Source organism: Peromyscus californicus, unplaced genomic scaffold, assembly GCF_007827085.1.
Source record: "Peromyscus californicus insignis strain IS unplaced genomic scaffold, ASM782708v3 Scaffold_8__1_contigs__length_139910024, whole genome shotgun sequence".
Taxonomy (NCBI): domain Eukaryota; kingdom Metazoa; phylum Chordata; class Mammalia; order Rodentia; family Cricetidae; genus Peromyscus; species Peromyscus californicus.
Window position 1 is genome coordinate 130,314,252 of NW_026294606.1, and position 15,247 is coordinate 130,329,498.

At 38.3% G+C, this 15,247-nt stretch overlaps 1 protein-coding gene across 10 annotated transcripts in view; it reads right to left on the reverse strand.

Annotated features, from left to right (window-relative positions):
* Positions 1 to 15,247, reverse strand: part of Inpp4b (inositol polyphosphate-4-phosphatase type II B) — a 789,997-nt gene that overhangs the window by 177,260 nt on the left and 597,490 nt on the right. For all 10 annotated transcript variants that reach the window (XM_052726853.1, XM_052726856.1, XM_052726854.1 and 7 more), the window contains one exon: positions 2,155 to 2,358. In XM_052726853.1, coding sequence (XP_052582813.1) covers positions 2,155 to 2,358 — 204 coding nt within the window. The remainder of the gene's footprint in view (positions 1 to 2,154; positions 2,359 to 15,247) is intronic.

The following is a 15,247-nucleotide window of genomic DNA, read 5'->3' on the forward strand; positions in this document are numbered from 1 at the left end:
TTTTATATCTGTTAAAATGTTTTATCTCCCCTAAGTCTCTGAACTTCAGGTGAGGACCAAACATGGCTAATCTTTCCATTTCAAATATCTGCTGGACTGAAGACCACAAAAATTATCTCTGGAATAGAAAATGAGGAAGTGGCCGGGCGGTGGTGGCGCATGCCTTTAATCCCAGCACTCGGGAGGCAGAGCCAGGCGGATCTCTGTGAGTTCGAGGCCAGCCTGGTCTCCAAAGTGAGTTCCAGGAAAGGCGCAAAGCTACACAGAGAAACCCTGTCTCAAAAAACCAAAAAAAAAAAAAAAAAAAGAAAGAAAATGAGGAAGAAAGAAGGGGGAGGGACCATTTTAAGTGGTAGGAAAAGTAGGACTTTGTGGGTGGGATCACAAAGTAGTGGAGGAAAATCATGAAAAGAAAGCACATCTATTTCAAGGTTTTTACTTGAATCAGGATAAAAATGGTAATTATTTCTCAAAAGCTTAAATTTGTTTAGTTAATTAAGTGAAGTAATTTCTTTTATATGTCTACTCAAATTTTTGAAATTCACAATGCATATTTTATTATATACATATATCTCTGACATATACATATGTGTGTCTGATTATTTATATATATCTGACTTGTTTATTTATGTATATATATTCATATATATTATGGATACCATATATATGTATATAGAGAGATCACAGCTAGAGGTCTCCAGGGATAGATTTGGTTGTCATGATAAGACTATAAGCCACATATTTTAACCAAGAAGCACATATCAATACACCACCACTGAAGCTGACTAGGCCTGTCCAGGCAGTAAAGAATCACCTACACATAAACCACTTATTGTACATCCATCCTAAGAGCTAAGCAGAACAGATACAGTTTTTATTTTACAGCTGAGAAATTGAACTTCAGAGAGGTTAAGAGGTATGTACATCTTGGAGCTGTGAATGAACTGAGGAAGGGGAAATTAAATTGAAGAAATATCTAACTTGCTCTTTTGAAATGCTGTCGTGTGGGAAACACAGACTTCATCAGCAGCAACAACACTTACTCAGCACATACCTTGTGAAGCCTGTAGGTGGGTTTCCTGTGGTCGAAATTTTATCAAAAGAAAGATCAGTTTCTGTCTCATGGACCCTCAAACACTGTTTTAGAGACCTGGATCTCTCAAACACCTCATCCTAAATACTCTTAAATTCCAGGCTAATAAGAAAAGAATTGCTAACTAAAAATTTAACATGTAGTGCAGCTAGCACACTTCTTTTGTTGAGCCTGTGACCTAACAAAGGGATACCAGTATGCATACACATGTGTGTGAGCACACACATATATACATATACCACAGAGGCACTTGATGATCAATAACACACTGTTCTTCCTACCTCTGCCCCCTTCCTGTTCCTCCCATCCTCTTCTTCTCTACTAGAGTTCCTTTCACACCTTTGTTTCCTTTGTTAATTTACCTTCTCCAGTAATTATGCACGTGCATACACAGGGGATATGATGTTGGAGCCCTGCAACCATCTATTTAATCACAGACTCACTAGACGGTGGGAATTAAGAAATCTTCATGTTCACTCTCATTTAAACATGAATAAGTTTCTTAGAATATGCATATGAGTAAACCTCTACCTAGCAAGAGCGGAAATACTTGTATTCTGCTACAGCTGACATGACTTTTTTGGGGGATGGGGTGGTTCAAGACAGGATTTCTCCATGTAGCCCTAGCTGTCCTGGAACTCATTCTGTAGACCAGGCTGGTCTCAAACTTGGAGATCCAGCTGCCTCTGCCTTTCAAGTGCTGGAATTAAAGGCATGTACCACTACTGCCCAGTTGATTCTCACTCTTCTCCTGAAAAATTTTTAAAACTTTAGTTTGGAAGTGAATAAGGAAAGGCATTATAGGATTTTGCATTTTTAGTAATGAAAGTCAAGACTTATTCTTGGTTGTTTGATAACATACATATTTATAGCAAATAATTGTGATCAGGAATACAACTTTCACCTGCAACTTTCTCCTAAGGAGAAGTGTGGGGTATCTATGCACAGCTGTGTTTTTGACTGGGTTCCAATATATTTTTGGGAGAAGTGGAGCTTTCTTATTACGCTTGCTGTACTTCTTAGGGCTAAACCATGAGAGTAAATGAGGTGAGAAGACTTACCCACTCTTCTTCATCATAGTCAGAATGATGTGGAATGGAGTCCTGCCTTCTCAGCTGAGGGGCCTCATCCTGGGGACAAGTCTCCTCTGTGCTGTCCTTGGGAGATGGCGGTTTCTTAAGGATGCCTCCTGGCCTTGCCGTGTAGAGAGCTAAAAGAGCACTCCTGACCAGCTGGTCCTTGAAGGCATGTACAAAAAGCTCAGTCTGGAAAGAAATTGATGAGGATTAGAAACCCATGGTAGGCATCTCTGTACAGAGCTGTGAAAAGGTCAATTGCAGATTTGTTGGTACTTAAGTAACGTGTGTGTGGAAAATGCAAAGGCACCAAGGAGGGAGAGTGATTCATACCAATCAATGGGAAATAGTTTGGTTTTGGGATCCTGCCAAGGATTGGAGTCGTCCTGTTTTAAAGTAAACGCTGAGGTTTTAAATGCACTATAAACACCATCTGTCTCCTCAACTGCTTCTCTTTGAGCTCCACAGTCTTTGGAGACAGATTTCACTGGGGATAATCATTTCAACAACTACCTGCTGTACCTCTCACGCAATCTCAAACAGCCCCAAAGAAAGTCCGATCATGCTATGTCTATTTTATATTTAAAGCAGGAGTAAAGACCACAGGGGGAAAAGCGGCATTACAAAAAAATATTCAGAGTGCTTTCACACCATGGAAAGATCTCAACAGAAGAGACAAAAGATCAGCCTTCCCTATGAAAATATTTGCTATTTTATAATTCATTATTGTCCCCCAAACTGTCTCCTTCACCACATTATGGCAGTAATGCAGTGTTAATGAGGTTAGGGTGAAACTTGGCATGGGAGATTTTACAATCTAGAGCTAAAAACTTAGGAAGTGCTAGAGTAATGATGGCTTACCAATAGTAAAGAGTTTTACAGCTGTACTTTGCAATTTCCTGATCAAATGTTTAATAGTTTCACGCTGTAATAGACTGAAGGATGTAGTAATTGTTTTTCTTTAATATAGTAAACTTAACATGTCTGTGACCTAACAGTGTATTCAAAGACTAGCAATAAGGCAGAATTGACCAATATGTTCATAGTTGGTAGTCAGAAGGAGCGTCTTTACCCAAGTGTTATTTTTTGAGAGTTATTGATATCATCATCCATTAATGTAGCAACCTCAGATAATGCTAACTTTATCATTGCTACATTACAAAGTAATTGTTTCTTAGTCTACTCTCAAAATCCAACCAACTGTGCCTTGGCTAACTCAAGCTTAGTAAATTTTCTCTGTATCTTTTTGTGAATGTCAGTAATTAAAGAGATTCAGGTAATTCCTATGCAAATAAGTACAAAATTGCTTATTATATCTGTATATTTTCTTTATTTCAATAGATCATAGCATTCTAGAGCTGAAACAGACCTTGTGGTTGACCCTTCATTAATCAGATATAAAACTGTATTAGCTATTTTTCTATTGCTATGATATGACACCATAACCAAGACAACCTACAGAAGGAAGAATTTGTTTGGGGCTTACAGCTTCAAAAGGTGAGTCTACGAGGGTCAGGGCGAAAGCCACGGCAGCAGGCCTGGCGTGAGAGAAGTAGCTGAGAGTTCACATCTCAGTATAAAACCAAGGGACAGACATGGGTTTCTAAAGTGCCAAAGCCTTCTCCCAGTTACACACCTCCTTCAACAAGGCCACATCTCTTCCAAACCCTTCCCAAACAGATCCACCAACTGGGGCCTAAGTATCAAATGTATGTGCCTAGGCGGGAAGTTCTCATTCACACCACCAGAGAGAGAGACAGAGAGAGAGAGGCGGAGGGAGAGGAGGGGAGGGGAGGAGAAGAGAAGAGAAGAGAAGAGAAGAGAAAAGAAAAGAAAGAAATGTTAACACACTGCTCATCGTCAGTCCAAATAACGCTGGTTATGAGTTATCTAACAAGCTCAGCGGTCCTTCCTTATTCCACCCCAACCACCACTTGCAAGCAGTCTAGATATCTGTGCCCTTCTTCCCTCAATCTGCATCCCCACACATTTTGAAAATCTACGCGTCAGAACTAAATTTCCCTACTACAAGTTGCCCATGGAATTATTATTGATGTAAAAATTCATTGACTATTGTCAACTTTCAACAAATGTATTAGTTACTTTGTAAGAAAACAATAAATGTGAAAAGCCAAATATAAAACACTAACAATTGGAAAATACTTTAGAATAAATTATGAGAAGTCAGCCAGCTTATAATGGAAAAGCTCAGTGAGTATTCACTTATGCAATAAGTGGGGAAATGACAATGGAAAATGCAGAACAAATAATAATGAAGAAATTAACTAAATAGTACTCCATCTAGTCAGTGTACATAAAGGAAAACGGGTAAACATGCTATTTACATAATTTCTCATAGCCTGGATATACCCATTAATGCTAATTTAATTATTAAAAATGTTAATTTATTCCCTTTCAGGTTACCAAACTTTTTATTCCTTGCTAGTTTCAATACATTCTTTTGATTTACTGTTTGAACAACAGCAAGACGCCTCTGCATTCCTGCTCCTACAGCTCCAATTTCTGCAATACTTACATAATTACCACGTAGAGGCATGGTAGATTAGACCACCAACTAGAATCTTCTACAATGCTTGGCTGTTCACACTAACTAAAATTTTCTACAGTACTTGGCTGTTCACCCCAATGAGAACCTTCTTCAGTACTTGGGATCACTTTTCTGCAATACTTACATAATTCCTAACTACAGAGAGGCATGACTGTTCACACCAACTAGAATCTTCTACTGTACTTGGGATCACATTTTCCCCAAACATGTACACACAGAATCTCTACTTCATTTATTTAAATCTCATTTGGAAGATAATGCAATAGTGTCTTGCAGACTCTTTTTACAACCAGGACTTCTTTTAGAGAGCTAATACAAAGTAATAACATTTTATACAAAAACCATAAGAGCTCAGCTTTAACTTTCTGTTTCTATGAAAAATTTTATCTGGATCATTGGAAGTTCTCTGGATCTTTTGAAACCTGCACACGCAGAGTCACATCTGATCAAAAAATATCTAAATATTCCATTTGCAAGATCCATGTGCCTGGGGAAAATGCCTTAGTTTTCTTGATAAGCATTGCTCATTATAGAAGATGAGTAGAGGTTAGATGATTTATGATCAAAACGGTAGGTTCAGGAAATTATAGGTGACTTCATCCCAATCCATTTGCATACTGCTATCCTTGCAACTGAACAGTGTAAGGAAGACTAGGGAAGTCAAACTCATGGGATGTTATGACCTTGTTCCTGGGTAAGTCATTGGCTCTCCATGAAACATTCTTCCTTTTTCACTCAGCTCACACTAAGAGAAAACAACAAAGCTGTCTAAATGTTGTCATAAGGGTAGGTCAAATAACTCGTTTAAAATGTTGATTTAATGATGAAAGGATAAACTCTGAACCTGAGGATGATCTATTTCATGCGTTTCAGAATTTTTAAAAATGAAAGAAAAATGCTATCTTAGAAGTGAAATATTTTACCCTTATGGCATTTTTTGAAATTCGTATTTCCATACAACTACTCTTCAAGGCAAAACACAGAATTATCTTAAAGTTTAAAACTACTAAAAATTACTTCTCTTGGGAATGCCTGAAGAAAATTTCCTAGGCTTCTGAATATTAATGACAGGAGAGTGGTTAGGATATGTTCATTTAAGACTACTCTTTTCCACTAGAGAATGCAACAAACTCAATCTATTCTTTTTAGAATTTCATTCTCATTGAAAATAAATTCAAGGCAATGAATTACAGGTGCAATCTGGTCATTGCACTTGTAATATAGAAGTAACTGGTGGCATAAATAGGTGACAGTTATTTTAATAGTAATTTATACAGCAAGAAAATCTCCATTTATTTTATATTTGAAATGATTTATTTATTTCAAAGAGAAAATATTTTTATATTCTACCATTGTTATACTGATATTTTTCAAAATCTCTTAAGGAAAATTATACAGAGCAGCCAGGAAGTTACAGACACCCCAGGCATTTATGTATCATGTATTTGACCTTGAATAAACTATTTCCCAGTTTATACAAAATAGAACTTTCAGCCTGTGAAAGTCTTAGTTCAAAATAAAGTGTAAATTTTTTTCTTCTGTTTACAATCCTCTTTTTTGACTGAATTTGTTATGTTTCCCTTTTGTGCCTCTTTACATCCTGGTCATTCTCGACACTGAAAGGGAAACCAGGAACCTTAAATCACTTTCTCAAAAGCATTTTTCCCCTCTCTTGGTGACATAACGTTCCCTTATAGTCTCAATTACCATCATTATACTCAGGTCTCTGAAACTCGTCTCCATGCACATACTGAACAATCTTCAGCAACTTAAGGTCTTTGCAGGAAGAGTTCAGTGCCAATCTGAATTCAAAGTGGGATTTCGCTCTTGCTTTGTTTCTGTTCGGTTGTGTTCTAAGATATTTCACCCGATGACATCATTGCTTTTAGCAACCCACAATGCAAATTCCTGGAGTATTTTTCCTCGACTTCTTTATGTGGGATTGCTGACCAGTTTCTCCTAGCTAAACCCTCCCAGTAATGGTCTAAGATTTAGACCCTGTCTTTACACCCACAGTAAATCTCCTTTCCGCAATCCAGTAAACAACTTGCCACAGAACCTTTATGGGATGATTTACTTTTCAAATGTTTTCTCTCTTTTTTTTCCCAGGATGTTAGTTAAAAGCCACAAATATTAAAATATAAACTATGGAGTCTTAGCACTGAATAATGGATCAGAATTTGTATGTTTAGTAAGGTCTCCCGGAAACGTGACTGACATAACGTGATGCCCAATATTGACCAGAAAGGCAAATATACATTCCCACTCTGCCTTTCTGTTGCTGTAGGGATGGCCTGCGCAGAGCAGGGCACATGTGCAGACGTCAGAAGACAAGGAGGAGCCTCGACCTAGTCCACTTGGTCTAAGATTGGGTCTCTCTGTTGTTTTCACTGTGTTCAGGAGGATGTCAGGTCTGTGAACTTCAGGAGATCCTCCGGTCCACTTTCCACCTCACTGTAGGATACTAGAATTCTATTTCTGTGTCTCTGTGCCCTGCTTCACATGAGTTCTGGGAATCCAGACCTAGGTCTTTACACTTGCACCACAAGCCCTTTCCCTACGGAGCCACCTCCCCAGCCCAGAGAATAAACCACTGGACAAAGAACTACATACCAGTTAGGTGCCTGGATATCAGAGCTATGTGAAGGAGGATTTTACTTCTCCTTTTCTTCATCTACATGTACCATATTTGCTTCAATAGGTGGTTAGTGGAATCTTATTTGAATTTCCTATTTCAATATGTGGTTAGTGGAATCTCATCTGCATTTCTCTGCTGAGAAATGATGCTGAGAAACTCTGCATGTACTTACTTATCACTCACATATATTTTGTGGTGGAGTGCATTTTTAACCTTTTTCCATTTTAATTTGGTTGCTGTCTTATTAAGTTGCATGAGCACTTTATATATTCTGATACAGGACCTTTATGAGACATATATTTCCCACATATTTTTACCAGGTTCATGACTTGATTTTTCTATTTTTTTGCTTTTAATCAAATATTTATTTATTTATTTATTTATTTATTTATTTATTTATTTATTTATTTATTTATTGTGTATATGTGTGTGTGTATGTATGTATGTATGTATGTATGTATGTATGTACATATACATGTGTGTGGACACTTGGACCATGGGAACTTTTGGAGGTCAGAGGATGATGAGGACCATGGGCATATACAGCAGGTGTCAACTAGTGTTTGACAAGTTGACCCACCAGACGGATAATTCCCTGATGGGGAGCCCCACCTGGCAGAGGCATGGGGTCACTGGCTATGGAATTGTTTTTTTTCTGCCTGTAACTTTCTCACGTGCCACCATTCTACATCCCTATAAGAACAGCTGTGGGGTGCTTTCCACAGCTTTTGGTAGTGTGTTTTACATCTCTGGGCACACATTTAGCTGTGGATTTCTGTTTAAGCTTTATAATTCTGATGAACAGAAATATTACCAGAATATTCTTCTTTACTGACACAGGAAAGTAACAATATTCTCAGTTTCAAAGACAGCCTTTTACACATTTTGCAAAGACCTTAGAACAAGCCCAAAACAGACTAAGCTGCCCCTACAGAAAATACACAAAGACTACCTCCCAGGTGTTGTTTATTGCTAAATCAAGGCCAGGCTGTTTACATCAAGACAGAGTCCTTGCAGTAGCTCCCTTTGTACAGGTACCCTGACTGCTCAAGGATCAGCCAGTTGTTTACTGTCTGGGACCCCTCACCAACTTAGAGCTATGTGCATGGGTCAATGGGACATTGCTTGCCTAAGAGAAACTCGGTGACTTATCCTGTGTTTTGAGAATGGGTAGGGCCCTGAAAATGTAACATTATTGTCCAGAGTTTGGCTGTGAGGCAACAGTGTTAGTGTGGAGACAGACAGCTGCTGTGGGATGGTCTGTATGTCAAGTGTGTTGCTGATTGGTCAATAAATAAATCACTGATTGGCCAGTGGCCAGGCAGGAAGTATAGGCAGGATAAGGAGGAGAATAAAGCTGGGAAGTGGAAGGCTGAGTCAGAGAGACACTGCCAGCCGCCACGATGAGAAAAAGCATATGAAGATGCCAGTAAGCCACGAGCCACGTGTCAAGGTATAGATGAACGGAAATGGATTAATTTAAGCTGTAAGAACAGTTAGCAAGAAGCCTGCCACGGCCATACAGTTTGTAACCAATATAAGTCTCTGTGTTTACTTGGTTGGGTCTGAGCGGCTGTGGGACTGGCGGGTGATAGAGATTTGTCCTGATTGTGGGCCAGGCAGGAAAACTCCAGCTACAGACAGTTGTGTAGAGCTGTGAGACCTGCTGCAGAATGTGTGTGTGTGTGTATGTGTGTGTGTGTATGTGTGTGTGTGTGTGTGTGTGTGTGTGTGTGTGTGTGTGTGTGTGTGTATGTGTGCGTGCTGAGTGAGAGAGGAAGAAGCATGAGAGAAGTGTGAAGGACTGAATGGAAAGAGTGAGTGAATAATCTAGAAGTATGTGTGTGAGTGAGTGTGAGAGAGAGCTGTGTGAAAGGGCTGCTGCTGTGTTCGTAGAGGAGCTGTGCCCAGGAACTGTGTAAGTGCTGTATGGGGAGAGAGCTGTGTAAATGACATGTTCAGCTGTGGTTGTGTGGAGATTTCTGACGTGTGCAGGCAAGACAGATGAAGCTGTAGAGAAAAGAGATGTAGAAGAGAAATGTATGTAAAAGAAAGATGTGTAGCCATGTGAAAAGTGTATGTATGTAAAGATGTGGAGATATGTAGCAGTGTGGAGACAGAAAGAGTCACAGACCATTTTTAAGATGAAGAAAAAGAGAAAGTTATCATCAGAAAGCATGTGTGTTTCCTTATTTCACCAGTCATAGATAGATTAAAACTTGTTCCTAATTGCCCTCAGATGAAAAAGTTTCCTACTCCTAGCTACTCCGAGGCATTCCTTTTATTTCCCTGAGTGGATGGTGGCAGCTGGTCTCTCACAGTCCGCGTTAAGAAGACAACCTGCAGGAATTTTTTCTTTCCTATTACCACGTGAGTCCTGGAACTTGAACTTAGAATGCCAGGCCTGGCCACAGGTGTCTTAATTCTCGGAGTCATCTGACCAGTCCCTTTTCACTTTTCCATCTTCTTTACTTTCTATTACACATGTGTGTCTGTCTGTCTGTCTGTCTGGTGTGGATTTGTGCACATGAGGGCAGTTTCACTGGGGCCCAAGAGGGTGTCAGATAGCCTGAATCTGGAGTTTCAGGACATGGCATGCAGCAGATGTAGGTGCTGAAACCCGAACCACGATGCTCTGGTAGAGCCACTGGTTTGCTCAACTGCTGAGCCACCTCTCCAGACCCCACCTTTTACTTACTTAACAATGTCTTCTCAAACATGACACATTTATATTTTTGTCATTATCTTTTTAAAATCCTGTTTCTCATATTTACAATAATATACAGTAAATAGTATTTTCATCATTAGTCTATCCTTTCAATATTTCTCTTTTGGGGACTGGATAAGGTCAAAATACATTTTATAAGGTTATCAAAGAATTAGTAAACATTATTTATTTAAATAGACAAAGAATGTTACTTTAATAAAGGCATCTGTGTATCATTTGCTTGTGGAGCCGGAAGTGGGCATGAGGTGCCCTGGAAGGAGCTATAGACATTTGTGAGCTACCGTGTGGGTGTTAGAAACCAAAGCCAGGTCCTCTGCAAGAGCTGTTAGTGCTCTTAACCACTAAATCACCTCTCCAGCAATTGTTTTCAGTACAAGTTTGGTATTTGTTTATGTATTGGCATACAGTTTGATTTTTATATTATCAATTTCTCAATTTTTGTTGTATTCTTTTAAAGACTGTGTTGTTCTGAGGCAACTTTAGCTTACTTGAAATAAATGAGACCCTCTCAAGCCTTGTTTTAAAGCTTTGTTCATGTGGATTAACCACACCTCATAATCTAATTTTCTTTTAGCTGAACTATCAGACCCAAATTTTCTGAGGACTCTATTCAGAAAACACTGAGTAAGTCTTTTCCCTTTGCTGTGTGAATATAAAATACTCATAGCACTGTTTGAGAACAGAGAAAGTTCTATTGGCTAATGTCTGGTGTTTCTTTCCCTGGACAAGTACAGTTTATTCATAAGCATCCATAGGTCAGACAAATCTTAAACACACTCATTTATAGAGCTTCAGAGTTTTTCTATGTTAAGTCTCATCTTCCTTAAACTAGCCTCTGTGAATCTAGCCAACTCGGAATTCCCAAAGTCTAGTTCCTGTCTTTTCTTTGAGAAATACAGTTCATACCCTCTCTCCTGTGCTACAGCCTTAGGAAGTAAGCTGGGCATGCACAAGGATCACCCCTCGTCCTCTACTTTCAAAGCATGGGACCCATTTGACCAGCGTCCCTCTTGAGGAGGAGTATCTATGTATCTACATCACATGCAATATCTTCTCACACCGGGTGCTTCATATGCAAGTCAAATGCTTAATATTGTCTTTAATATTGTTTTCTTTGTGTTTTCTATTCCTCAGTTTACCAATAAACACAATTCTTCATTGTATAACATTTCACTAATTAAATATTTACAATTTGACAGGGACTATGGAAAGCAGAAAGTAAATTCAAACCCTGAAGTTTCAACTGAATTTAATGAAGTAATTCTGGAGTTCTGTTTTGCCCTCCACATCTGCTTTTACCAACCATTAACAACCCTCCCTTCCCCTTCCCTTCTTCCTTTCAATTTGGGGAGGAGACAGACTTAGGGACGGTTGAAGTGACTGAGGAGTGAGAAACTCCCTCTTAGGAACTAAGTATCAACACAGTGTTCTCTTCAATACCACACATCAGTTTAACTTCTGAGAGACCAGGCTGCCATTGCAGAAAGAAATTTAAGGATATCTTGAGTTTCAGAAGGAAACAGTTTTCATTTTCTTTTGAACATAATAGGGTGTACACTTCTCCTTGGCTGAAGAGATGCTAGTACCAGATTTCTTCTGTAGACTGTGAGTTTGGACTCTAAGTTTGCATTGTAATTTCTTAAACATTCTGGATACAAATCTGAGGTTGTAAAAGTTAACAGCCACATCTATATAGACTTTATCTTATAGCATCAAGTACAGTACCATGCACTATTAAGTGCCCAATGGTGCTTTTTGCTGAGCAGGACAAAAATGACTTTTTATGGAGTGGAGGGAGAGATGGACATTTGAAAGCCAATGTCATTCATATTTCTGATCAATGGGTTATCTATATGCTATCTATATTTCCCTTACTTTTTATTTGGAATTTATTTACATTCAATAATTTTCTTGAATTTTTGTCTTATCTGTATTTTAAGGAAAAGAAAATTACAATTTTAAATTATTCTGATATTGGCCATTCATACCATTTGTTAAAATTCTGACTTTTATGTGAAATTGCACCTATTTTTGAATTATTTAGCTAAATTCAGTGTTTTCTGTGTGTTAGATTAGCATGTGATTAAGCTGCATCTTCACATACTAATAAGTATATACTAATAAGTTATTACAAAGAACAACTGCCCATCAGAAGATATACCAAGATAAGGGCTAGCAATTTGTTTGACTGGCATGTGTGAGACCCTAGGTCTAATCCCCCATACCACAAACGGATATATAAGAAATTTTAAATCATAATGCAATTTAACTGACTTTGTGTAGTCTAGGACAAAAATACACAGTAATTATTCATTATTTTAAATTTCCCTTTATGCTCTCCATCACACATATTCCTTAGTCCACTAAATCATGCATATATTCAAACATATTGAACAGTGGTATGAGCTCAAAGAAGCTTCAGCTACAGACACAACTTATGTGGGCGCTAACAATTGTTTAACATTTCTGTGCCCTAGTTTGTAATGAGAACACTAACAACTTGATGGGATTATCAACAGCCAATATTGGAAATGATAGTAGCTCCCTCATACAGTTGTTAAAGTTGGGAATCTCACTGGAAAGAAGCCTTCCATTGATCCTGAGGCAAACACCGTCCTTCTCTGCCATCATTATTACTAATACAACCATTACCATCAATGGTCTGGAATCTCTTGTTGAGAACAGAGCTTTTCTTATTCATAGTCTACTCTGTGCCCCTTGGTTTGGGCACAGGGACAAGAAAATTGTATGAATTCAGAAATTATACACACACACACACACACACACACACACACACACACACACACATATATATATATATATATATATATATATATATATATACACACATGCTTTTATGAATTGTTTGGTCTTGTGTTTAGAAGAGGACACAGTCCCACAGCATGGTTTTCAGTAGCAGCAGAGATGGCATGAACTGCTTTGGAATCAACAAATATCAACTCCTCTATCTGAATATGCCATGCAGTCAGTTGAGATCCGTTCTTGCTCTAGCTTGAGTTATGGACATTGATAAGGCCTATCGCCGTAATCTCTGGGTGCCAATGCTTTCCTAAGAACAGAAACACTACCTCAGCTCTAGATTCAAACACTTCCTTCGGCGTCAGTGTGCGCTGTCCTTAGCCTGCCTCAGACAACCGAGTTTACTGTACAGAGCTCTCCCCTACTGTGTGCAGATGCTCAGTGCTGAGTACACAGGCAAGCATGAGCACGGGCAGATGCTAATGTTTCCTACATGTTCTGTAGCATGAATTTCTAAAGCAGAAATAATAAGAAATACTATCCCCCAAAGTATTAGTTTAGAAACAATAAAAGAGTGACATGTCAATCAGATGCTACAAAATTGCACACAGGTCTTGAGACCAAACACACATGATAAACAAATATGAAGCTGTTCTGTATTGGAATTTGTGGAAAATGGATAGATTTTAGCTATTCTTGCCTCAAAGACACCAAAAATAAGAGCTAAGAAATTGCAAAAATTTGCTTCATTCTACTGACCTTTGAACTCTAAGATTATGTTTACGTCTTAAATAACACTTTAAATTTATTTTAAAAGTGAATACTATCTCAGAGTGTGGTGACACACGCCTTTAATCCCAGCACTCAGGAGAAGCAGGAGGATTTCTGAATTTAAGGCTAGCCTGGTCTACAGAGTGAGTTCCAAGACAGCCAGGGCTACACAGAGAAACCCTGTCCAAAAACAACAACAACAACAACAACAAAAAGGATACTATCAATGAGGTAACTTTTATTCTCTAACCCACAGAATTGTAAGAAATTCTGAAACATAAGCATGCCAGCATAATATTAGATTATATTGAGATTTATGATATCTCTAAAACAACTATTGTTCATGCTCAACTCAGGGACTAAGCCTAAACCCTTCTTTTAAAGACCATGCGGAACTGTTAACGTTCGTAATTCTTTGAAATTCCAGGCATGAATCCTTAAAAGGATGTGTGGCTTACAAACTTATCTTTATCCTGTTAGTTTCTAGGTTGGAGAGATTTATCAGTGGACAAAGCCTGTCTACTCAACAGAAAACCTGAGAAAAACTTGGAGCACTTGTGGATTAAAGGAGGTGATAATACTCCGCCCATCCCTGTAGTGAGCTGCACATCATCTGTGAAATGACACAGCCCTGCCCAGTGCACAGGAAGGACATAAATACCACTCTGCAGATGCACCATTTCCTAAAACTTTCTGCTTAGCTGAACTCAGAAAAACGTCATCTCCTCCACCCACCTACCCACAGAGAGATGAATCAAAGTGAGATTACATTACTTCACTCTACATAATCACCTTTGGGGTTTTGTCCCGACCCACCCAGTCCTAAAGGAATTTTCCAAGTTAAAAACAATTTAAAAACATCAATTAAAATATGTAAAACATTTGTTTTATATAAATTAATCTGGCATAGGTAGATAGATCACTTGGGCTTTATTTGATTGCTAGGAATGACTCAAATTTTACCACTTTGTGGTTTTTTTTACCTTATCAGATTTTTAGACCTTTCCTCTGAGAAACAAAGGTAATACTTATCCAACAACTGTGAAGATTAAATAAAATAGCATAAGGCCTGGAGTCCCTTCCTTCTTTGACACAAAGTAGCTACTGGTAAAATCTGACAAGCATTTCTCTCCTTTGTAAGATAGACAAATTGGTTGTAGCATGGAAAGCCACTGGGTTGAAATGAGAGAGCTTGTGTTGAGTTCTTTTTCTTTTTAAATTTATTAGAAAAGTCATTTGACCCTTCTGAACAGAAATTGACTATTTTTCAATTAATGTGGATTTTAGTTTTTCTCCTAGAAGTAAAATGTTCATAGAATTTAATAATTTAATGTAAAATTTTAAGTACAGCATTCTTAGTAGCAGTGGACATAGATGAATAAAAACCACAGCAATGCATGATATCCAGGCTCTACAAATGCTGTCTTTAGAAAGGCAAAGAACCACCACAGTGTTGATTTATTCTAGAATTATTAGAAGTGTTTCCTTTGGTCAGGTTCTTCACTGCGTATTTATTAGAAACGTCTCCTAACAGGGTACAAAAAGTGTGGACATACAGGTGACAGATGAGCTCAGTAGTAGTAATCTCTAGGAAGCTTTGCTTCACATTTAA